Source organism: Pleurotus ostreatus, assembly GCF_014466165.1.
Source record: "Pleurotus ostreatus strain PC9 chromosome Unknown scaffold_1, whole genome shotgun sequence".
Taxonomy (NCBI): Eukaryota; Fungi; Basidiomycota; class Agaricomycetes; order Agaricales; family Pleurotaceae; genus Pleurotus; species Pleurotus ostreatus.
Window position 1 is genome coordinate 412,156 of NW_023503156.1, and position 23,349 is coordinate 435,504.

The 23,349-nt window shown below is 51.5% G+C and overlaps 9 protein-coding genes across 9 annotated transcripts; 4 read left to right on the forward strand and 5 right to left on the reverse strand.

The window, feature by feature from the left end:
• Positions 1-29: 29 nt before the first annotated feature.
• PC9H_000118 (uncharacterized protein) lies at positions 30-2,746 on the reverse strand (the record flags this gene model as incomplete). Its single annotated transcript, XM_036769781.1, has 5 exons — positions 30-707; positions 759-916; positions 963-2,103; positions 2,159-2,399; positions 2,526-2,746. 5 exons carry the CDS (start codon positions 2,744-2,746, stop codon positions 30-32), a joined length of 2,439 nt encoding a protein of 812 aa, XP_036635626.1.
• Positions 2,747-3,501: 755 nt separating this feature from the next.
• On the reverse strand, positions 3,502-4,691 carry CEL1_1 (Esterase/lipase/thioesterase; the record flags this gene model as incomplete). The annotated part of the gene is made up of 9 exons (XM_036769782.1): positions 3,502-3,549; positions 3,602-3,655; positions 3,710-3,765; positions 3,819-3,836; positions 3,889-3,955; positions 4,009-4,116; positions 4,170-4,325; positions 4,386-4,487; positions 4,551-4,691. The coding sequence occupies 9 exons, from the start codon at positions 4,689-4,691 to the stop codon at positions 3,502-3,504; spliced, it is 750 nt and encodes a 249-aa protein (XP_036635627.1).
• A 1,204-nt stretch (positions 4,692-5,895) lies between these two features.
• Positions 5,896-6,641, forward strand: RHO1_1 (GTP-binding protein Rho1; the record flags this gene model as incomplete). Its single annotated transcript, XM_036769783.1, has 4 exons — positions 5,896-5,952; positions 6,019-6,258; positions 6,315-6,437; positions 6,489-6,641. The coding sequence occupies 4 exons, from the start codon at positions 5,896-5,898 to the stop codon at positions 6,639-6,641; spliced, it is 573 nt and encodes a 190-aa protein (XP_036635628.1).
• Positions 6,642-6,940: 299 nt separating this feature from the next.
• RRD2 (Serine/threonine-protein phosphatase 2A activator 2) lies at positions 6,941-8,396 on the forward strand (the record flags this gene model as incomplete). Its single annotated transcript, XM_036769784.1, has 7 exons — positions 6,941-7,108; positions 7,171-7,299; positions 7,353-7,495; positions 7,542-7,613; positions 7,668-7,792; positions 7,843-7,943; positions 8,007-8,396. 7 exons carry the CDS (start codon positions 6,941-6,943, stop codon positions 8,394-8,396), a joined length of 1,128 nt encoding a protein of 375 aa, XP_036635629.1.
• Positions 8,397-8,539: 143 nt separating this feature from the next.
• On the reverse strand, positions 8,540-10,049 carry PC9H_000122 (uncharacterized protein; the record flags this gene model as incomplete). The annotated part of the gene is made up of 5 exons (XM_036769785.1): positions 8,540-8,735; positions 8,798-9,150; positions 9,211-9,711; positions 9,761-9,850; positions 9,930-10,049. 5 exons carry the CDS (start codon positions 10,047-10,049, stop codon positions 8,540-8,542), a joined length of 1,260 nt encoding a protein of 419 aa, XP_036635630.1.
• Positions 10,050-10,555: 506 nt separating this feature from the next.
• Positions 10,556-11,786, forward strand: STE3_1 (a-factor receptor; the record flags this gene model as incomplete). Its single annotated transcript, XM_036769786.1, has 6 exons — positions 10,556-10,640; positions 10,698-10,820; positions 10,877-10,983; positions 11,043-11,109; positions 11,157-11,294; positions 11,353-11,786. The coding sequence occupies 6 exons, from the start codon at positions 10,556-10,558 to the stop codon at positions 11,784-11,786; spliced, it is 954 nt and encodes a 317-aa protein (XP_036635631.1).
• Positions 11,787-12,615: 829 nt separating this feature from the next.
• On the reverse strand, positions 12,616-17,410 carry PC9H_000124 (uncharacterized protein; the record flags this gene model as incomplete). The annotated part of the gene is made up of 4 exons (XM_036769787.1): positions 12,616-13,460; positions 13,516-15,480; positions 15,535-16,814; positions 16,866-17,410. The coding sequence occupies 4 exons, from the start codon at positions 17,408-17,410 to the stop codon at positions 12,616-12,618; spliced, it is 4,635 nt and encodes a 1,544-aa protein (XP_036635632.1).
• Positions 17,411-17,888: 478 nt separating this feature from the next.
• On the reverse strand, positions 17,889-19,161 carry PC9H_000125 (uncharacterized protein; the record flags this gene model as incomplete). The annotated part of the gene is made up of 4 exons (XM_036769788.1): positions 17,889-18,104; positions 18,163-18,870; positions 18,931-19,065; positions 19,114-19,161. The coding sequence occupies 4 exons, from the start codon at positions 19,159-19,161 to the stop codon at positions 17,889-17,891; spliced, it is 1,107 nt and encodes a 368-aa protein (XP_036635633.1).
• A 2,112-nt stretch (positions 19,162-21,273) lies between these two features.
• Positions 21,274-23,293, forward strand: PC9H_000126 (uncharacterized protein; the record flags this gene model as incomplete). Its single annotated transcript, XM_036769789.1, has 6 exons — positions 21,274-21,375; positions 21,431-22,156; positions 22,208-22,481; positions 22,548-22,571; positions 22,618-22,703; positions 22,757-23,293. 6 exons carry the CDS (start codon positions 21,274-21,276, stop codon positions 23,291-23,293), a joined length of 1,749 nt encoding a protein of 582 aa, XP_036635634.1.
• Between the last annotated feature and the right edge of the window lie 56 nt (positions 23,294-23,349).

Here is a 23,349-nt window from a genome sequence, read left to right on the forward strand (position 1 = left end):
ACATGGACGAGATACTCATACAGATAGCCTCAGCCACGGCGTAAGCGGGAACTCTTCCTGGTCCCGGCGGAGGGTACCTTCGCATTGCTGCGAGTCTTCGATTTCTTCGGTTTATGGCCGTCGGCGCCTCCGTTTGGTTCCAACTGGGTAGTGCTTTTTCTCTTCTTGGATCCACCCCCTTCGGTGCCCCCTTCAGACTTCTTCACGTATTGCAGTATCGCTTTGTCGCCAGTCGGCCAGTGGAGGGCAAGTGTGCCCTCCCATATACGAATCACATCCTTGTGCGTGCGCTCTGGTATTTCCGGGATTGGAGGAGCGGTTGACGCAAAAAATGCTGACTGGTCTGCCGCATCGGAAGCGTTCGTTTCTGATGCACTCCATAACCTCATGCAGGAAAGCATTGCTTTCACGAATTCTGTAAGTGGCTTGCTGAGCGTGAACTCCAGGCGAGGATTCCCTCTAGCACCGATGTACCTTCCCGAGACCACAACAGCAGTTTTCCCGTCTCCTCCTTTGGCCTCCCCGTAGTAGGTATATTGCTCAAAAATGGCAGGGATCATGAGGCCAAGCTGACTGGTCTTGTTGTGGGGGAGGTAAAGGAGGCTATAGTATAGTACCACCCAGAAGAAAGATTCCATATCATCGCTGACTTTGTGGGGACGTCTTGCACCATCAAGGAGGTCAATAGACATGAAAGCCCAAGTACCCTGCAACATTGTGAGTGAGGGCGTTGATATAGGTGGAAAGGTAGGACCCACTGTACGTTCATGAGCTCTGGGCCCTAACTTTGCTTCCTCAACCTTCACCGCCATATCCCAGTCGTTGAGCAGCCCCCCTCCTTTGGGAAGAATCAAGATATTCCCCCCGCTAACGTCGCGGTGTAGTATCTGACACACTTCGAACGCCTGTTTGTGACCTGAGGAAAAGTCAGCAAACAGAAGGTTGGATAATATATGATTTACCTTGAAATGCATCATGGATAGCTCGGAACATCTCCTTCGACGAAGAAAAGGACTCGAGCGGTCGACCCACCTCCTTGACAACGAAGCGGACATGGGTACGTTGATCGATGGCCTTGCCGCCTATTCTACCGATTTCATTCGCAAAAACGTCCGTTTGCGTGACTTGGTCCGGAAGATCGCCGCCACAGACGAATGTCGGGACGTGTTCAACGCCATGTTTGTTGAGCTCCCGAAGAATGGCAATTTCTCCTCGTTCGATGGCTTTCGAGCGCCATTGCTCCTTCAGGAATACGAGCGGAGCGTCCTTGGCCTTTTCCAACCCGTCAGTCACCTCTAGAGCTGGATATCCGCGGGTTGCTCGCCCGAGTGGCGAGTCTGGATCGGCGAGAGACCCCCAAACAAGGAACTTTCGTGGCGTCGGTGTCTTCTTAACGTTCTCGTCAGCAGCCTGAGTTGTCTCCGCTCCGACGCCGGCGTCGTTGGTAGAGACCTCTGCCTTGTTGTTGTCTTCCATTACTTCTTCCACGTCGTCGTAAACATCCATCTTGAATACGGGGCGATGATGCATTGGTTCCCACTCTTTCAGGCGTTCTTGGGCGAGCTTTGTCTCTTCGTCACTGGCGAGCTTGACGGTCGGATCGTACCCCCTTTGAGCGTCTGTCATCTTGGAGAACCTCGAATAGAACCGGATCAATGGTGTGCAATCCACAGAGAGGTCGATTTTTTCCGAAACGAGGGCACCGCATCTATCGAATCGGATCAACCGGGCGCAGGGGAAGTAGATGTAGACAAGGAATAAGTGGGTCCGGTGTTGGCGAGCGCAATATTCCGTGGCGTATGTTGCGAGCTGCCCCCGAGCAGCTCGTGCGTCGATCGTGTCAACTTCGAAACTCACACCCAGCTTTCTGGCAAGATCTTCGAATAGTTCTAAGAGCCATTTTTTGAGTTCCAAACCAGAGAGCGCGCTGCCGAGCCGCGTAGGTGTAGCGATGGTGACAGAGGCGTCGTCTTCGTCGTGCAGGCCACCGTCTGGCTTGACCTTTGAGCCAGCCTTGGAGTCTGGGTCCGCGTGTCGAGAGCTATCGACCATCTTGAGACCCTCGAAGTGGGATTTTTCCGGGGTTTTCATGAAGAAAGTACTCTGTCAGCGTTTATGCGTCAGTTCGTGCGAGCCTATTATATGGACGTAGACCTACAAATTCAGTGAACACTTCATCTTCGTTAGCCGGCTTCTTTCCTGCAAAGAATTTTGGATCGATACTGGGGAGCTCTTCAACGGCCCCTTCTTCCAAGTCCAGGGGCATCGTGAGTTCAAAGAATTTGTTGGTTTCACAGGGGCCGACCCAGTATCCTGACATTTCCTGGCACATTCCGGCTCTCTTCTCTTGGTAGTCGTCGGGGTCGAGCTTTTGGCCTTCGATAAGTCCTGAATATTTCCTAGAAATCGGCGTAGCTTCAACGTGAAGGAGTAAGGGATTAGCCTTCTTCCGTGGGGGGGTACCTTCAACCAGAGACGACATAGTGTGAGTTTCGCAATGACACATTGGGAGACTGGAGACATACCCTATATACGAGCAATTATGGCCACACGTTGAGGATTGTGGCTCGGGTGGACTGGTAGGTGGTGGTCGCACTTCAAGCAGTATTCTGGCTTGTCGAGCCACAGGGTCTGCGAACAATGTAACAGCACACGTGATCGCGAGTTTATTGCCTTTCTTGTCTATCTCCTCGAGCGGAGCTTGAAGCTTGGTGGCCGCATCTGCCTGCGTATTACTTGGGCTCATTGTAATTACAAGCCACTCTCCTGCGCATAGTGGCCAGAAGAGTGGCCTATATTACCCTGCCACGCTCATTCTTCATTTGGGACATTTGGAAAGTGTTCAGCTTCAGCGGAATCGCCCTCATTGTGTAGACCCAATTGCATAGAAATCTCAATCTCAAATGTATAGGTCGTTACGAATTTCGCCTGGCAAACCGGTTTATTGCTACGCTTGGTAGTGCTTAGCACGAGCGAAATATAATTGCACAAGCCCTCGAGTCGAACCTGAGCCTAGCGGTACATTGGACAGGTAGCGAATCTCGGCGATGCGATGGAATTCCTATCTGGCGGCTACTACCGTGCGACCAAGCACGATATACGGATTGCTGAAACTCGGCGATGCTAAATGGCGTTTCCCACAGGGTGGTTCAGCCCCTGATGGACTCGGGGTCTTCCATTTCTCCACGCCGAACGATGATATCAGACTGTCGCCTCTCATCGAGAGCCCCGCATTGCAAGGAGAAGGCTTCAAGAAGTACTTTGAAGACGGCAAGGTTCCCCCAATGGCGGAGTGGCGGAAGCAGAGAACGGCCCGATATGGGAGGAGCTAACTTAAAGCCAGCGTCGAAGGCGTCGAAGAAGAAATCATTTATGGGGCCGTTGTGAAGCATAGTATGACTGACTCTGTTCAATTGCTGATAATCAATGCGATGGCTGCTGAAAGATCTACAACCAAGCATTATCGCTGTGCATATGGCTGTACGCTGTTTACAATGGTACTTAAAATGCCAAGCCAGGATAGACTGGACCACCAGGAGGGACGTATGCCTGGATATTGTTAGGTCTTATCTCGAACAATCGTTACTAAAAGTAAACATACTTGGTTGGCCGCTTCTCCTTGGTACGGATTGAAATGGATACCTGGGTCAGTAGCCTAGAAGGTGGTCAGCTGCAAGTTCATGCAAGAGAAGTAACAGTTTGGACGAACCGAGTAAGCTCCTGGGAATCCTAGCCCAGATGGATTGAGCGATCCGCCACCAGTAACTACAGGTTGTATATTAGCAACGGGTGCCTGTTATCAATTCAAGGGATCATACCTGTCAATTGTACGCAAACTTATCCCACAAATTAGTAAATCATTATTTGGGACGAAGCGTGTATATTCACCTGGGTAGAATTGGGCGCCACCAAGGTTTGCTGCCCCGTGTAGCGCAAGGTTCTCGTGACGGAGTAGCTGGAGAGATGATGTTAGACGTTGGTGATTACCGTGCTCGTGGAAACACTCACATAGTTGCCTGGGGTGATGTTGCTTGGGATCTTCACGGTATAAGTGAAATTGCTCTGCGCCAAAACGTCTGAAGCCCACACGCCATTGGAGTAGACGTCTTGTTGTGTCTACGGTGGTGTCAGAAGACAGCCCACATTTGATATCAAAGTAAACAATGAACCTTGAACCAAGGAGTGCCTGTGTCTCCTTTCCAAACAGAGCAGTCACCGGGGCACTTGGCCATGTAGTTGAGAACAGGTCCATAGTGACCAATTGGCCATGTGTTCCAAAGCATCTGAACGGTACCGCCCGCTGCAACAGTGGCAGTAATGGGGCCCTACACATATATTTGTTTAGTCTTCAGCCGAACGGGAGTAAGGGACATGTATATACTCACCGGTGGGAGGAAGGAGTTACCGATGGAACAGGTAATGTCTCCAGAAGATGGATCAGAGATGAACCCAGAGTCTGGCTTTGTTGCGCGGACAACTCGCAGGGGCTGAGAAGGATACCGAGGACGATTAGATAGGAATCAAAGAGAAATTATTCTAACATTACTCACCTGAGGTGTGGTGTAGGGATCGGTCGGGACGTTCCATCCCGGGATATATTGGTTTCCTATTTTTATTTGGGGGACGTAACCGTGAGCCGCTACAGACTCGACGAGCGCAACAGCAACAATCAGAGCAGAGGCAAGTATCATCGTTGAACCAGGAAATGATGTTGGGTGAAGTCAGCCTCGTTATAGATCCTCCCTTAAGTACTAGTTCCAAGCAAAGTCAACAGCATAAAAGTCTCACGTAGATACTTTAACGACTGTTGCGCGACTGAGGCATTTATTACGCCGTTGGATCATGGGATCGTCAAGATGGCTTGACGAAGTGCCGATTTTTAACCGTCTGGAGCAAGCGAGGAGAGCCAAGGCTGGATTATGTGAGGGCGGGGGGACCAACTTCGGATCCATCGGAATTTAATAGGACATATGGGTGTGCTTCCATTGACGTCTCTGCCTCGTTGAGGTATCGTAGTTACTACGACATCAAGGATAGAACTGCGATACCAGCTGAGGGATTGTCTCCGGACCTCGTGGAGTTTGTGACATAGAAGGGCATGCATGGTGAGTGGGATATCTAATTCTCCGGTCAGTACAAATTTCAATGATTTCACCGTAATTGAGGAAACGTCTTACTCTTCGTACTGACAGAAGATGGAGCTCTGGTTTTAACAAACCAGATAACCATCAGGCCTCAAAACTGTTGACGTAAATTTAGGGCTAAGGCGAGCTCGAGGCATGGTGTCGTGCGGGTGTACCCCTGCTTCCACGACTTGAACGTTCCTCACCGCCATACGAACTACAGCCACAAGATTGTACCTGGGGCCTACTTTTCACTGCAAGGTGTTGCTCTAGCATCGTTGCAAGGCCATACTTACAAGGCAGGTTGTCAGCGTCATGGGCCTGGAGGGCGGTGCCAATGTAGATGGTAAGAAATCGCATCAGGTCCATTGATGGCACTGCCACCCGCTTGTAGCGCCAAAGCAGTGAGTCTCGGAACCCCTTTGTGATAAAGGCCCTTGAGCAGGTAGAGAATTCTGAAAGCTGACTGTTTCGTCTTTCTTATCAGCCTCAACAACATTTGTGCATCGTGCTCTATAGCTCCTTATTGAATGGCCTGGATTCCGAACATATCGGGAACATGCGTCCCGCTGGCGACCCAAATTGTCTTTTATGCGTCCCGCTGTGAGCCGTGATTGGCCGGAGCAAGGGGATTGGCATGCATAGGAGGAGCGTGGCACTGTCGGAGGCGCTGCTTTCGATGCAGGGTCTTTAATCAAGTAACTGTCCCGCAATCATAAAAAGCGGGTTGCCACTCTCATCTCCTCACCAATCTTTCCCGTACACACACATTATGACCGCCGAGCTCAGAAGAAAACTTGTCGTCGTCGGTGACGGTGCCTGCGGGAAGGTCAGCTAACTCTGCCTCAGCCTGCTTTGACCCCTATCACATAATTGAACCATGGTATTGCTTTAGACTTGCATGTTGGTCGTCTTCTCCAAAGGCCGCTTCCCGGAGGTGCATGTCCCAACGGTCTTCGAGAACTACGTCTCCGACATCCATGTCGATGGGCGTCACGTCCAGTTGGCATTGTGGGACACAGCTGGCCAAGAAGAATATGATCGCCTCAGGCCACTCAGTTATCCTGACGCCGACGTAATCATGATCTGCTTCGCCATCGATTATCCAGACTCTCTGGAGAATGTCGAAGAAACCGTGAGTCCTTTTTACTTTTACGCCCCTTCGCCTGCTCACTCCAAGTTTTCTTGTAGTGGATAGGTGAAGTGCGACATAATTGCCCGAGAATCCCAGTTGTCCTCGTCGGCTGTAAGAAAGATTTAAGGAACGAAGCCGAAATCACTCGGTCTGGCAAGAGGATGATATCCTATGGCGAGGTGAGTTTTTCCGACCCTTTTGCTGAGGCGTATTCTGACACCATCTCATAGGGACACAATGTTGCTCAGCGAATAGGCGCAATGCATTTCCTCGAATGTTCAGCAAAAACAGGCGAAGGCCTACAAGAAGTCTTTCAATATGCAACCCGCGCCGCGTTGGTTAGCCGAATGAAGCAGAAGCATACCAAATGTGTCATTTTTTAGGATCGTGCACCCACGGTGCTTATTTATTCATACCCCCTTCATCGCATCTGTTACTTCTAGTCTCACCAACCCCTCCGTGTAATCCTGTATTATCCAACCTTGTAATTTAGATCTGAACTCCAGTTATCAGTTTCATTGTAGAGCTAGAAGTAACGAGACATTCTAATCTGAAGAGTAATACAGCTGAGAATCAGCGTCGAGGTTTCGCTCTCTCCAGGAGACACCCCTTGCGACGACCCCTATCTCCCCTAACTGTGAAGCAATGGACTACGAAGCGCCCATAACATCGTCTCCTAGCAATGTCCACTTCATCCAGTTTCCAAGTTCCTCAGAAGCGTATCCTAACGCAGGAACAGCTAGCAGCATTCCAATCGTCCAAGGCGCACGAAGATGTCCTGTCGTACATTCAGAAACTAAACGACTCAGTCATCGGGTCAAAACTATCCGACGAATGTTCCACTTCCCCGGTATGAATCTGAATGTCGACAATGAATTACCCGTCAGATAAATTGACTGTAGTAATTTCTAGGGTGTAGTTGGGGTTCTGGATATACTCCAGCGTGTGGAGGAGATCGCGAAGGAGACACCGCCAGTTGAGAACGCAGCTTCGCGGTTTGGCAATCCGGCGTTCAGAACCTTCTATGACAAAGTTGGAGAGGTACCGACGCGAATCGCAACGGACTATACACAAGCTCACGCGCTATATCCTAGGTAGCAGGATCTTTACACGGGAAGATCCCCAATTTATCTCAGGAGGCCATACCGGAGATCGCAGTCTACTTTAAGGAGTCCTGGGGCAATCGACAGCGGATTGACTACGGCAGTGGCATGGAGCTCAATTTCCTTTGCTGGATGTACGTTGCCTTGCTTCGTAGATGTCCGTCTATTGACTTGTGCCAGGATATGCCTTGACCGACAGGGTGTCTTCGCAGAATCTGATAACCAGGCGTTGGTCATTAGGGTCTTCTGGAAGTAGGGTCAGTTCCGTCAAGCTGCTATCTTCACATGTTGACCATTCGATCCAAGATATATCCAAGTGATGCGTATCTTGCAGTCAACCTATTGGCTAGAACCAGCAGGATCACATGGAGTGTGGGGACTCGATGATTATCACTTCTTGCCGTTCCTCTGGGGATCTGCTCAATTACGAGGTTCGTCATTGATTTCCATCGTATTCAAAACCATTTTCAAAACGTCACAGGGCACAAGTACATCCGACCTAAAGCCATTCACGACCCGGAAATAGTCGAAGAATACGCGAAAGAATACATTTACTTTGCTTGCATTCAGTTCATAAACTCCGTACGATATGCATCCATCTGTGGTTCTTTGATTCGTCGTGCTAATCATTCGATCTTCCCTTAGATCAAAACTGCTTCGTTACGATGGCACTCTCCGATGCTTGACGATATATCAGCCGTCAAAACCTGGGACAAAGTCAATTCGGGCATGATCAAGATGTATCTTGCCGAGGTCCTGGGCAAACTTCCTGTAATTCAGCACTTCCTTTTTGGATCTATTCTACCGTACGATGGGCCCGCTGCTCCGATATCAGCCTCATCACAGGACGACGAGCATTGGGGTCACGCTCATACACTTGGTGGGGCTGGTGGGGTTGGCCAAAGGGAGGTCGGGTGGGGTGATTGCTGTGGAATTCCAGTGCCTTCTGCCTTCGCGGCTGCCCAAGCAGACAAGGAAAAGCTACCAGGATTACGGTTAGCAGGCCCTGGTATACGGCCCGTCCCTTTTGACTGAGACATATAAACGTGTATACAATATATACTTCTTCAGACTGCCCACCATGAATACACAAACCTCAGTATTTCTCTCAGCGTAACATCATCGTGGACAGGATGAAAAGGCAATTCGAAAGGGCATACGTTTATAGGTTGACGACCTTATTTGCTCTTCCCACTGGGCTTCCCTTTGCCGCCCTTTCCGAACGATTTGCCTTCGAAACCGGGTCTCGCCTTGCCCTTCTTTCCAACGCCCTTCCGCTTGTCGCTCCGTCGCTCGTTCCGCATAGCGATGTTATCCTGACGCTTCTTCTGTTTGGCCGCCAAATTATTTGAAAGCTGTTCCTTCCGCTCATCCCTGTGTGACGAAATTCAGGAATGGCAAAGTGCGAGTTAGTACTAAGGTGAACGCTGACGTACCATGATTTCTTGCTCTTGAGCTTTTCTTTCTCCTTTTTCTTTACAGCCTTCTTTAGCCTCGTCTCATCGTCCCTGACCTTCACACCGTCCATCCGTGCCTCCGCTTTCTGCCACTTCTCCCGCTCCTGTATCTCCTTCCGCTTGTCTTCCGGTAATGACGCTAGCTTTTCTTTCCTTGCTGTTAACTGTTCGAGTGCTTGAGCAGGATTCGAAGATGTTTTGAGATGTGCGAGTTTCTTCGACGAAGAGGCCGAAGAGGGTCCAGATATTGACGAGAACGCGATATTCGTCAGAGATGACTGAGGTCCATTTTGAGCACCGCGCGCCGATGTGTCGGGGACAAGCAATTGTGTCTATAGCGCAGCGAGAATCAGCGTAAAGGAGTCCATGTGTAAGCTGGGGCCCGTACGCACCTTAGTGATATTGCCCTGCGTTTTGGAGTCTTTGGCATCTTTCTTCTCCTTGCCCCCCTTATTCTTCATCTCCTCCTGCCTCCTTATTTTCTCCTTCGTCTCTTTTCGTCTCCGCTCCCTCATCGCTGCTCGCTGCTGTCTCCTCTCCTCCAGTAGCTCGTCCTTATCTCCTGGCTCTCCCCCCCAATTCGCCGCCTGCCCCCTCCGCCCGAGTCTAAGCTGTTCCATCCTCGCGTGCAGTTTTTCTCGAAGTTCGGATACGCCGCTGCTGTGAGGCATAGGTACTATCTTTTCGTCCGAGTCGATATCCATCGTTTCTCGGTCCTCCTCCTCCTCATCTACGTCAACATCTACATGAATGGCGTCGTCGTCGTCGTCGTCGTCTGAATCTTCCTCTCGAGGTTGTTGTTGTTTGCTCTTCTTCCCCTTCTTGTCCGTTCTAGACGAGTCAAGCTTCCCCTGCTGTATCTCAATTATGGTCTTTTGGTTGGCGGGGTCAAGCTACATCGTATCAGCACCAGTAGTTCCCTGTAAAGTATTTAACACTCACCTTATCGCGCTTTGCTTTCTTCGTGGCTTCTTTGATCGCTTGCTTGGATGCCTTTTGGTTTTTGCTATGTTTCTGGTATTTCGAAGCTATCTACGTACACCCAGCAACGAAGACCCTCCTGCTCAGCATGCAGATCTATTCGCACGAATAATATTGAACGGGTACTCACCTGCTCGTCATTTTGGTCCTGGACAAGGTAGTGTTTGGCCGGAATAAGCTTCAGCAAGGACTCAAATATGTTGTTGTGCCGCTCTAGCGAAGCTCTGATTTCCGCGTCCACAACTGACATCGTGCCGTTGGTCGCTGGTTTGGTGCAGTCCGTGTGGGGCGCCAAAACTTTGAAAAGCTAGATTGCCTGATTTGGATATGGACTAAGTAGTACAGGCACGTGTCGTTCGATCGCGAAATTTGGCACTTCAAGTTTAGTAGACTGGAACTGCTGACCGTAAGCCTCAACTCTCGGTCGAGGGATGCTAGCTTTACTAGTGCTGTCAGACTGAATATCTTTCTCCGTCATATCAGGAACCTCACTGTTGCCTCACCGACGAGAAAACAACGCTGCCCCGATTTGGCATAAGGATCATGATGGTCATCGTGCGCACAAGCTCACCTCGAGCTTCAGGATCGCTGCAATGGAGTTGGCGAAATTGACAATTCCACAAGCTAGTCACCCGATTGAGCGATGAACGGCCATACTTCGTACAATGGATCTATGTGGGTCCACTATTTAATGGCGTACATATACTACGTCGGTCGTAGACGCTTCCCAGTCAAACAATCTGATTCGGGCTCATCATGGCGTATCTACACCACGTCCTGACGGTATGCAACTTTCTTGCATTTCTCCTTGTTTTAAGCCCGCTCCCTTGGCATATTCAATGTAAGTGTATTTCACGCAATATTCTGAGTCTTGGGCACTAAAATACTGTTGCATTAGCTTGGAATACGGGGACATGCTTCTACATGTTCTGGTGTGCGCTAGGATGTCTCATACATTTCATCAATGCCATAGTCTACGATGGGACCCTTGAAGTCCAATCGGCTATATGGTGTGAAATGTGTGAGTCCTTGATTGGAACCTTGTAGTCCAACAATTTCTCATTTACCGTAACATAGCGGGCAGGCTTGGAGCTGCCACCAGCTATGGAATCCCGGCCGCAGTGCTCTGTATCAATCGTCGACTCTTCATCATATCTCGTGGTGGCAGCCACCAGACGCCCTCAGTATGACTCCCGAAGCTTGCATTTTGTGCGGTGAACTTAACAACAGACCGTTTTTGTAGCGCCGTAAAATGGTTATCGCTGATATAGCGATCGCGGTCCTGATCCCTGCTGTACTGACTTGCCTTAGTAAGTCTGATTTCCTTCTCCCCCCGTTCATCACTTAGCCCATGTAGTATCCCTGCCTCAAGGACATCGAAGCGACTTACTTGAGGACATCGGCTGCCTTCAACCATACTATAATACGGTCCCCGCTATTATGATCCAAGGTTTACCTCCCCTCTTGATTGGGCTGGCCTCAGGCGTATACGGCGGTACGTCCTGCATAATCACTGTTCATAAGCCCTGGCTTACCAATTTTACTCCCTATAGTTCTCAATGTCCGTGTTCTGTACTCGAGGCAAACCGAGTTAAAGCGCTTGCTATCTGCTGGTAACATCACCATCGACTTCAGCGAATACTACCGCCTATTTTGTCTGGGGACAATCGATGCAATCTTTACAATCCCTCTCGCAACATGGACCATGTATACGCTAATGACCCACACTCCTTTCCGCCCTTGGATATGGGCCGATGTTAAGTTGAACTACAACTCGATATGGCTGCTTCCTCGCCCTTACTGGGAATCTTACTCGTCGGTACAGTTCAAGGTCGGGCAATGGTTCAATGTGCTATGCGCCCTCGTCTTCTTCGCTTTCTTCGGGTGTAGCAAGGAAGCGAGGGCTAGGTATCGGTGTGTCGTCCTTTGGGCAATCAAGCCAATTTATAAACCCAAGCCTCCGCCACAAATTCAATTCAAAGAGTGAGTCCTGGACACGTCCTCAACCAATTTACGAGACTGACTCCCATTGAAGCGATGCCCCCAGCAGACGGGTGAATCGCAAGCCTGACACATTAGATATGTCTTTCAACTCTAGCGTCACCACATTCGCTACGTCCCAACAAACCAACGAATCCGCCCAAGACGTTGTCCCTCATTTTACATTTGGGCCATTCTCCGTCGAGAATCTAGGCTTCCATTGGAGCCCGTCGGCAGCGTCTATCCCTCCAGTACCTCCTCTGCCTGCACATTTGGTGGATAATGTCGGTGGCTCGTCGCAGCGGAAGTCACGGATACTGAGCAGGGTATCACAAACTCGTTTGGCGCAAGCACTTCGGGCCATGGTCACAAAAAATGGAAGCACTAGTAGCTCTAGTAGTATATGCAAACAGTCTGAGGAAGAAAAGTCAATCCAGAGGGTAGTGTAATGCGGCCCGTCACTTATTTGTATCGTTAGCACGTTCGACATACCCCACTGTATTTCTACATATTTCCTTTTCATCTCTTTCGACCATTAGAGTGATTCTTAACGAGGCAATGAAGTTATTATCCAATATTTGTTTCATTTCATCTATCGTAAATCGTTGAGATACAGCAGGGGATACAGCTAAATGCTCCAGTAACTATGCGTAGAACTACAGTGGTGTTATGGTGTGTGTGTGTTGAGTCGAATGTAGATATGTAAGTACTATGTCAGAGACCGATAGAAATCCGAGAATAAGAAAGTAAAGGGAAGCGAAAGTATAAGTTTATGAATATAAAACGAATGTAATCGTAAAGGAGAGGAGTGCTTAAAAGAAACGAAGAAAGCGCGCCTAGGCGCTCTGCCACTCCCCTCCGCTGGCCAATGTGGCGAATACGCCCTTCTTCTCCATTAGCTCGTCGTATCGGCCTTCCTCAACAACACGGCCCTCGTCTACCAACACGATCCTGTCGCACATTCTCATGACGTCGACCTTGTGGGTGATCATGATGGTGGTGCGCCCAACCTTGGCGCTGCGGATGGTGTCCATGACCACAGCTTGGTTGGCAGCATCCAAGGCGGAGGTACACTCATCGAGGATGAGAATGCGCGCAGGGCGAGCCAGTGCGCGGGCGATTTGGAGTCGCTGGGCTTGTCCACCAGAAATGAGGGAAGCGTTCTCGCCAACGAGGGTGTCGTAGCCTTGTGGAAGCGTCATAATGAACTCGTGAACGTTTGCTGCCTTTGCGGCGCGTCGGACGTCCATATCCGTGAGGGACTCGTTGCCGTACTTGATGTTCTCCGTGATGGTAGCGTCGAAAAGGTTAGCTTTCTGGCTGACGACGGAGACGTGATGGCGAAGATGTTCGGCGTTCATAGAGCGAAGCTCGTTGAGACCGATGGCGATCATGCCAGAGGTAGGTTCGTAGAGTCGCTGGAGGAGCGCAGCGATTGTGGACTTGCCGCAGCCTGATGGACCAACGATAGCAACACATTCGCCGTGCTCGATGCTGAGGTTGAGGTTGCTGAGGACGGGAGCATCGGGGTGTTCAGGGTAAGAAAACGCAACGTTGCGGAAAGTGACCGGTCCGTCGAGAGTCGGCTTCATGACACCTTTGGCCTCATCGGTATCGGTGGGTAACCGGAGAAGTTCGTTGAAATCTCTCGTGGCTTGAACAGCCTTAGCGATCTTTTCGGCTGAAAGTAGAAATTAGCATCTGGGGAGGAGATGAATAAGATAAAGTGTACGTACTGAATGCCATAAGCTGCGATCCGATGGTGACCGAGAATACAACCAAGTTCAGTGTTTGAACCATTTGGAGGTACGAATACGTTCCCTGGGCAATGAGGACGGCTCCGACGTAGAAGAGCAACGCTTCGGCAAGGTAGATAAGGCCACTCGAAACACCGTATGTGCATCCCTCGACGAAAGCACCCTTGACACCGGTGGTCAAAGCACGATCAGCTGCGGTGTCGAATTGTTGCTTGTAGAGACCCTCAAACGACATCGCGCGAATGCCACGGATGTTAGCGATGGCCGAGTAGTAGCTCTTTGCAACATCTTCGCGGGCGCGCTTGTTTCGAACTTCGCACTTGGTGACAAGTCGGGTCTGAACGGCCATCGTGATGGCGAACACCGGGGCGATAGCGAAGCCGACGAGAGTCAGCTGCCAGCCACGGATCAGAGCCCATACCAAACCGACACCGAGCATTGAAGCGACAACGAGGAATTGACCGATGACGACGGACAGAAGATTCCTTGCGTCGTCTCCATCCTTGACGAGAATTTGGATGAATCGGGTGGATGCGTTGTCGGTCTTGTCGAAGAACTTCTTGTCTTGGGCGAGGATGCGTTCGTAGGCTGTGTTGCGGATCTGGGTGACCCATGAAGAGGCGAGGGTCTCCATCAAGAAGTATTTGAAGCCTAGGAGGAACCCATCGATTGCGGCGATACCAAGGACGATGCCGCCAAAGGTGTTGATGGCGGAGACATTTGTGGCACCGACGGACACCTCGAACATTACACGAGAGAGGAGGAAGGAGAAGATGGGTGTCATGGCACCACTGCAGACGCAAGTGACGAGACCGAGAGCGACCATGGGCTTGTAGGGGATGGTGGGGTAGATGACGCGCAAAAGCTGCCAGAACGACAGTTGTCGCTCAGCCGCCTCCTCAGCGCCCTCCTTTTCGGCCTTACGCTTCCACTTGTCCACGCGAACCTGGAAGCGTCTCTTCTTATCGCCCTTCTTCGGCGCGACGGCAACTTTCTCGGTATCCCATCGCCTGCGCTCGCTCTTCACTCGTTGCCTACGCTTCTCCTCTGCCGTTGTTCCGCGCTTCTCGAGGATTGTCTCGTCATCGTCATAATCCGCAGCCCTTCCTCGTCGACTTCCGAGAAGACCGATTTCGCTGCCCATGGCGCTCGCATTCTCAGCGAAGTCAGCGCTTGAGTAGGAAAGGTAGCCATCGCCTAGCGAGAAGACGGGAGACGTGGGGGTGAATTGAAGGCTCATGCGCCTGGTGGGTGGGATAGTGTAGGCAGCTGTAGGGGTGGTAGGGGAGGAAGGGATTGCGATGCTAGTAGGGCGAGTCTTTCTTTGTGTTGGTTGCTGGAGCATATCAGCAGGGACGAAGCGGCTAGCACGAATGCTGGCGCGTTGGTTTTGTTCGTATTGCTGATGCTCGGGTATCATGGAAAGCCGTGCCAGTGCGCCTCCGGGTCCGTTCGCAGTCTTCGTCAGATCGGATACAACGTCGAACATCCAGTTGCCCAGGGTCAAGGTCAAAGGACGGAGGCGAGCTGCGGCAGTGGGTGGTGGAACAGGTATATCGGTCATGGAAGGTAAAGATTCGTCGTCGAAGGCAGTTGTTCGCTTCTCGTCGGTTTGGCCTTCAGAGGAAGTCGCATCGATGTCCCGTTCGGGCAGGTACCCGCCCATGCCCATCTGGATTCGGAGCATCGATTTGAACTCGCCAATGTGAGCGCCGTCGAGAGATGTAGTGGAGGTGAAATCTTCTGTGCTCGAGCCGGATTCGAGATCCCTTCGGAAACCCTGTTCGACAACCTCCCCATCCCGCATCACATAGACGAAGTCAGTGTTTTCAATCTGGGAAAGATCGTGGGTGATAACGATAGTGGTCTTGTTGCGGCGGACGCGCTTGAGAGCTTCGAAGACGAGGAGGCGGGAAGTAGGGTCGAGAGCAGAAGTAGCTTCGTCTGAGGGTGGAGAGTTAGCAAGCAAAATGGAATGAGAGTACTACGGAAACGTACCGAGTATTAGGACAGTAGGGTTGCGAAGGCAAGCTCGGGCGATGGCAAGGCGTTGCCTTTGGCCACCGCTAAGGTTGACACCTCCGACCTTGGCTCCTTCGACAGCCTCAGAATCGGAAGCACCGCCGAGGATAGTATCGTAGCCGTCGGGGAGTCCGTTGATGAATTCGTGTAGAAGGGCCTTCGTGCAAGCATCGATCACCTGTTCGCGTGAGACGGAGGCATCGGTACCCATGATGGCCGCGATGTTTTCGTGTACAGTCTTGCCATCGAAGATGACACAGTCGCCCTGCGAAACGCCCATAACGTGGCTCCGCATCCACTTGTTATCTAAAAATGCGACCTCTTGCTCGTCCATGAGAACTTGACCCTGGCTAGTTTTGTACAGGCCAAGAAGGAGGGCGGCGACGGTTGACTTCCCGGAGCCGCTACCTCCTACAACGAAGGTCGTTTCTCCGGCAGGAAGGAAGAGGGAAACGTTCTTGAGGACAGGGGCGCGAGCTGGGTACGAGAAAGTGACATCGGCGAGTTGGAATTCGCCGATGCATCGTCTGGGTACGATTCCCCGGAGGACTCGGGGCTTCGACGCCGAGAGGGAGAGGGTATGGGTTGAGCGCGAGGCGCTGGTTTGTACGGAAGCCGGGGAAAGAGGGGAGGGAGGGTTGGGCGAAGAGGGAGAAGATGGTGTGGAAGGGGTTTCGTCGATGAGGGTGAGGAGGGAAACCATGGCGAATTTACCCTTGGCCAGGGTGATGAACTGTGGGATGCACATCTGGAGGTTGCTTGTAGCAATGAGACAAGCCCAGAAGACGGCCATGACATCTCCGGGCGAGATCTTGCCCTCGCGCACGAGCTTGGACCCGAACCAGAAGCCTTGTACGAACATCGACATCATCACGAACTGCGAGAGACCGCTGGTGATGCCCCAGACGGTGCTCAGCTTCTTCGCGATGGTGTGAATGTTGCCGAAAATCTTGCTCAATGAAAGACGCTCGAAGTCCTGAGCGTTGAATGCCTTGACGGTCGCGATGGCGGAGACCGCCCGGTCGATGAGGGTTCCCGCGATTCCGATGCTCCCGTGTTCAGCGCTGAGGAGCGGGCCTGCGGTGGCTTGAGATACGCCTTGGATGAAGGTGAGGAGGGGAACTGCCGACAGGATTACGAAGGTAAGTTGGTAGGAGCGTATGAAAGCGAGAACCAAGCAGGTAATTGTAGTGGTGAGGTATTGGAGAACCATCCCCGAAGCGAGAGAAGAGGCCATTCTCACTTCATCAGTTTCTCTGTATCTCCAAGTTAGAAACATGTCCTCCGGGTAATTTAGTACTACTCACCTTGTGAATTTGGCCATGAGCCCACCAGCGCCGACGGGGCCTTGTTCGTCGCCGCCCATCTTGGTGTCAAACCAGTCCATGTCCTTTGCTACAACTTCATCGTACACCTTCTTCCTCAACGCCATCGCGTTCTGTTCTCCTGTCCATATCCAGAAGGATGAAGTGATGCTGGAGAGGGCTACGGATGCGAGTGCGAGACCAAGAAGCTGTAGAGCTGCGAGGCCGACGCCATTGAGAAGATTGTCTTTGTCCTGTTGAGTCGGTAGCGAGATGGGGAATTTGGCGAAGGCATCGAAAGCCTGGCCTACAACGTAGGTCATGAAAGGAGCAATCCCTCCGGAGATGATGGCGAATATGATGGCGGGGAGGAGGAAAAGGAGGAGTTGTCGCCGGGTGAGGAGTGAGAAAAGTAGCTTCAGCGATGGCTGGATGGTGGGGGTAGGGGGTAGCGCAGCGGCTTGTTCGTCTTCATGTTCAATCGTCACTGTGGTCGTTGGCTGAGTCGTCGAAGCGGTGTCGACCTCGAGGGTCGTCGTTCGACGCATTCTGAGCTAGCAGAGTGTAATGAAGAGAGAGAGAAAGGGAAAAGTGGGAGCCCATTCTTGACCTCCGCCATTTTTGTTCGATATCCAATTGTCTGCTCAATAGCCGCAACTCTCATTGTCTGTGTGTTTGGCGTTGTTTGGCCACCCAAAGACAATAAGATTGCGGGATTTCGGTGTTTTGTTCCTTTGTCTGCCTCGCCACATGTTTTGATTCTCACTGCTGTGTGGGGGATTTAAGCCCCCTTTGTTGGGATCAAGCGAGTCAGCTCCCCCTCAGAGCCTTGTCATGGTATCGCCCTCACAAGCTATGTCGCGGCTTTGTTTGGCCATGCGCAGGGAACCAAATAAAGGCGCGATCATGATCGGAGTGTTTGTTTGTCCTCGATTGCTACCCATTATCCGGTACGAAATACACAGACGACGAAATACGAAATAGAAGATAATGATAGAGTACAGGTTGAGATAATAGCAACATAGATCATAGGAGTGATAACTGGCTTGTCCTTGAGTGGGCGTTGGACTGAAAATTGGAGGCCTGGGGCCAAGAGGAAACTAGCGTGTTTCTTCCCCGTACACTCCCCACATGGGGATCGTCGTAGTATCCAGACGTCGGGAACGAGGGCATCGATTGACTCTTCAGCAGCCTGCCGCCGAAGAAAGACTTGACCTGTCGGGATGCTCTACGGATGCGTTTCTGTGCCATCGAGAAAGTGTCAAATCAAGACTGTACTAAATAGAGCTTGAATACTCACCGTCAAACTCATCCTCCAAGTCCCCTTCTTTTCATCTCCTACTGGCTCTTCTATTCCCACCCGGCGAGTCTGACTCTGATGCGTCTCCAGCTCTACCTCCGCAACGAAATGTACGCTTTGTCTCGGGAGGTGCTGCTCCGACGCGAATTTCATAATCCCAGGTACTTTCTTAGCAGTCGACCGCTGAAAACTGCTGTAATTGTGCTGTGGTCGGATTGTACCAGAGTGCGAGGCAGAGCGCCCAGGGCGGACAGCAATTCCCCGGCTACTTTGCGGATCAGGGGCATTCTGGGGGTAACCTACTCGCTCTCGGGATGACGAAGGGAAGGACGTCGTAGGGGCGAGATACCCGTCCTTTTGACTGTGCCGCCTCTCCTTGCGCGCGCGCTTCTCTTTCCGATCCGAGTCGTGTTGGTGATCGGGGCGAGAGTGATGTCCGCTGTGGCTCGTCGAGTAGGCGGATGAGTACGACGCAGTGTGGGACGGGGGGATGTCGATCGTTCCTTCGTCGTCGTCGAAATTGAGATGAGAGGTGTAGATGCCCTGGGCGCCGTAGGGATGGGGTGGTACATATCGATCTGTCGTGCCCGAACCGCTGTAACTCCCGCCATCGCCAACATTCGGATCAGCCAGGGGGATTGGATTCGCAGGGCGCAGCGGCGTCGAGAGTCGTGGGGAAGTGAGGGGGATGGAGTCAACGGACAGGGACTACATTACAGACAAGGGAATTCTGAACAACAATGTTATCGAGCAGACAAAAGAACTCACCGGCGCAAAGCTTTTCATATTCGCATACGGGTCCTTGCCCCGAACCTCCCGCTTTCCATACTGCCGAGGCGCAGTATAAGAGTAGTTTTCATCGTAAACATTGTCATTCCTTGCGTATGAAAAGAATTGGTCATCCTGAAACCGTATCAGCCAATGGACATAGTAGATAGGCGAGGAACGTACCTCGTTCGTGCGCATGTAGCAGGCGGGGTTGCTGTATGGGTGATTCATTGTGAGCCCGGCCGTCCCACCTCTCCGCTTCGCCCTCGACTTTCACAAAAGGCCCCTCGTGGAGGGGATGCCTCAAGAAGGAAAAACACCCCAACGCAAGTCAGGCACGAGTCCAACTCAACAGGGTCGATAACTGATTATTGGGTGCGATTGTACTGAGCGCTGTTGTGGTTGAGATGAAAGGGGAACTACCGCAGATGAGAAGCAACGAAGTGTCCGGAATTGAAACCGAGAGAGCGAGTCCAGATGCTGGGAGATGCGCGCCGAAAGCAAAAAAGGCCCTCCCAATACCCTCTGCAGGGGGGAGTAGGAAACAATAGTGGGGTCAGGCCGTGAGATTGGGAAGCGCGAGGTTATTGTGTTCATCACGATTCACATCATGAAGTGGGGGCTCGGGGAGCAAACTACCTTCTGGGAAGATGCCGAGGCGTGGGGGGCATGCGCTCAGGAGGCCCCTGTAGCCCCCAGAACCCCTGAAGCCCCTGAGGCCAGCGTATATTTGCTGTAGCGCCATTCGGAACAATCCTCGAAACCAAGAAGACAGCGAGCCACCGTTTCCGGATTGTCGAAACTACCAGAGAACAGCATCTCGGCGTCAGCACGGTGATACAGTACTGCGGCTGGCTTCTTCTCGAAAAACATTACGACAGCTTCCATTGACCCGGAATATAGCTGCCATGACTCTGAGCGCTGGTTCATCAACAAGTCATCCCTTCACGGTCAGAGCTATGCAGTGAACGGAGCCCCGTTGGTCACGGAGTTCCCACATAACTTGTATAAATACTCGAAGAAGGCGAGCGACACGAGTAGAATATCCTGCTTGAACACTGCCATTTCTCTGCTATGAACGAGAACCCCGATGATCATTCCCGCAGTGGGAGCGGCGAAATTTCGACGAACATCCTACGCTCGACGACACCGGGTTTCAGGGAAATCTTACCCCACATATTGGCATTGTCAAACAGTATATTTAGCGCCATTCCACGGGATCCCGGAGCCCATGATGAGCAGACCTGCAAGAGTCATCATGGGTCACTGAACGAATGGCTGCGTCGGAGCTCGCTGCCAGGAGCGTTCATTGTATATCTCACCCGATGCGAGCCAACCTCGATACATATATACCCTCCCAATCCATACCCACCAAAGAGCGAGGAAGTAGTCGCTTTCGCCATCGTCCATCCACGCGCCCACGACGATGTTCCTCTAAGCTCGAGCGAGACGAAAAGCGATCACATATGGATCGCTGGTGTTCGCCCAGACATAAGGAGACTGGGTTGCTTGGAGCGCATGATGCAGAGCGTCGAAGCAGAGATACGGGAAGCAACGCTTAGGTCTGATGCGGACCGTCGAGAAACGCCGGTGACAATCTGCACTGTTCCATCTAGATTTCCTGTGATGTGGAGTTGGCTCCTTGCTAGGAATTGGAACGTAGAAAGGGAAATGAAGGGGAAGATTTTGTTGAGCAAACATGTACGGCTGTAGAGTTGATAGATAGCTAAATGATCGTGCGTGCTAATGATCCATGGTAGTAGCCCTCTTCTGTCTATGAGCCTTGGCGACTCTGGATGCACGAGGAGGGATCCCAACCTCCTGCCAGAAAAGAACTTTTCGCGCCCTTCGCCACAGTTTTCAACGGCATACACGCGGTAAGGCAATTTACCTTTATCATGTCATGCATACACTATCATGGTGAAATAACCGCAAATCCATAATCTTGTACTTTCATATGGGTAAAGGTAGCGGCGCGTCGGCCACTGGATCGCGAGGTAGACGATAAGTGTCATGAGAAGCTAGGTGAGCAATAGAGCGCGTTCGGCCAAGGACACAGGAGGGGGAAAGTAACTGAGACAAGGATGAAGGGGCAGGGCTTACGACTTCGAGCCCAAAAAGACACGGGGACAGCAGAAACATCTGACAGTGACATGGCGACGCGTCGTCGCGTTCATGAATTAGAGGACAAACAAATGCACGATCACGTGGTATCAACTCACCGCCAGGGTTGTGTCTCAGAGTTATTCGTTCAAAAGGTTTATAAGTAATGTCATGATGAGCCAGGAAATGACAGGCAGCTGGGTTGGACCTTGTCCTGTCCAGGACTTTTTCAACCTCACGATGCCTCTCGGAGAGAACGCCAAAGAGACTCTTGCAGATATTCCTACATCATTTTTTACGGGATTTCAGCCAAAGAATGAATGGGATATGTACAAGAAAATGGTTTGATATAACTACTCACAGGCTATAATCAAGCAACTGACCAATCGCTTCGTAGGCACAATTCTTTGGTAACAGTAGCGCACCTAACTTCCCGGGCATCAAGATAGTTGATACCTCAGCTCATCCGGACCCGGCCTCCAAGCCTGGTGCGAAGGTTAAGCCAGACATGTGTGTGTACCACGAACAGCTACGGATCAAGAGTACCACTCCGACGCGCCTAGCCAACTCCCTCACCGGCGTAGAGGCCAATGACGAGTACGTGGAAATCTTCAACGATAGTACGGACCCGCGTGTAGCGACAATGGAAGACGCGCCCTTCGAGGTAGATACGGACAAGGCGATTGTGGCTCGCGGACAGCTAGTCACGTATGCCGTGGAAATTTGTGCTCGTCAGCATCGAACCCACTTGTTCCTCGTCTACATCTACTTCCCATACGCCCGTTTGATTCGATTTGACAGGTCGGGGGCCCTCGTTTCCGAGAGGTTAAATTTCACTAAAGATTGCACACCCTTGAACCGCTTCTTCTCGCGGTTCTGCCGTATGGACGATATTGCTATAGGATACGACCCGACGGTACACGTCACCAGTGAGGCGGAAGCCAAGTTCGCTCGTAAGCATCTCGCTGCCTGGGCTCCAGACCCGAAGCTTGAACGATCTGTTTTTAAAATGGATGTGCACGACGACCAGTCCGGCCAAGCTCGTCAGTTTCTCGTCTGGGGATCCCTCGCAGATCCGGAATCGCCTCTCGGCAGAGCTACGCGTGGTTACCCTGCGATGGAGGTGACTAATGGCTTGCTGGTTGACACTAAGCCCATGTTCCTCAAAGAGCAGTGGCGTTCTCTTGCATTGTGCCCGGAGATCGAGACACTTCAAAAGATTAACAAAGCGGGAGTGCACTTCGTCCCGACACTCGTATGCGGTGGCGACCTTCCCAGTCAACTCACGAAAACCCAGGACTATGCCTCCATGTTCGACGGAAGAATCGGCGACAAACGCCTTGATCCGAGGCAGCACGTCCGTTTTGTGGTGAAAGAAGTCGGTTCTCCCCTGGAACGCTTTTCGTCGTCGAAGCAGATGCTTCAAGCCGTGAATCATGCTCTCCAAGGTATGCGGCTCCTGCTGACTTTGACTCCTTTCGAAGATTCTACAAGCTTGCTTATATGAATTCTAGGTCACAAAGAAGCGTACGAACTATGTGAGCTGCTGCATCGAGACGTCAGTGGGAAATATCTTGATCCAAGGCGACGGTACCGGCCTCCTGAATGACTGGGACATGGCGGTCGTTGAGAAGGATATCAAAGATGGCCCTAGGGCGCACGAGCGCACTGTATGTCTATTTATCTTTCTGGAAACGACTCGCTCGCTGACAGACACATGCAGGGTACCTGGGCCTTCATGTCCATCGCCATGTTGAAAAGGGAGAGACGCCCCCACGGAGTCTGCGACGACCTAGAATCCTTCTTCTGGGTGATTCTGTACTACAGCCTTTCCTACCTACCACACAACAGGGTCAAAGACCTCGACTCTATCATACAGGTCATTTTCGAGCAGTACGATTGGTCACATAAAGGCGGCAGCGGGAAAAGAGATTTCTTGATGTTTGGAGAGCATATCGGAGAGCGTGATGAACGCCCTTTAGAGTTCGCGGGTAACCTCGTCCTCACGGAATTCGTGAAGAAGATGGTCGCGGTGTTTCAGGCGCAATACTCCTTCCTCATGATGCGACCACAAGAAAGTACTCAAATGATGCACAAGGACGTACAGCCCATTTGGGACGAAGCATTGGACTCCATTTGGCCAGAGAACGACGCTGCCAAAAAGCAGCATGTTCTGAAAACTGCAGTCAAACGGGCTGTCCCCGATCATGAGGACGACGGTGGCCGACAGAGGGAGAAGAAGCTGAGGACGTATGCATGATCCCTCAAACGGACGTGCATACTCTACCAATTCGATCCTACCAGTTGTATATGAAT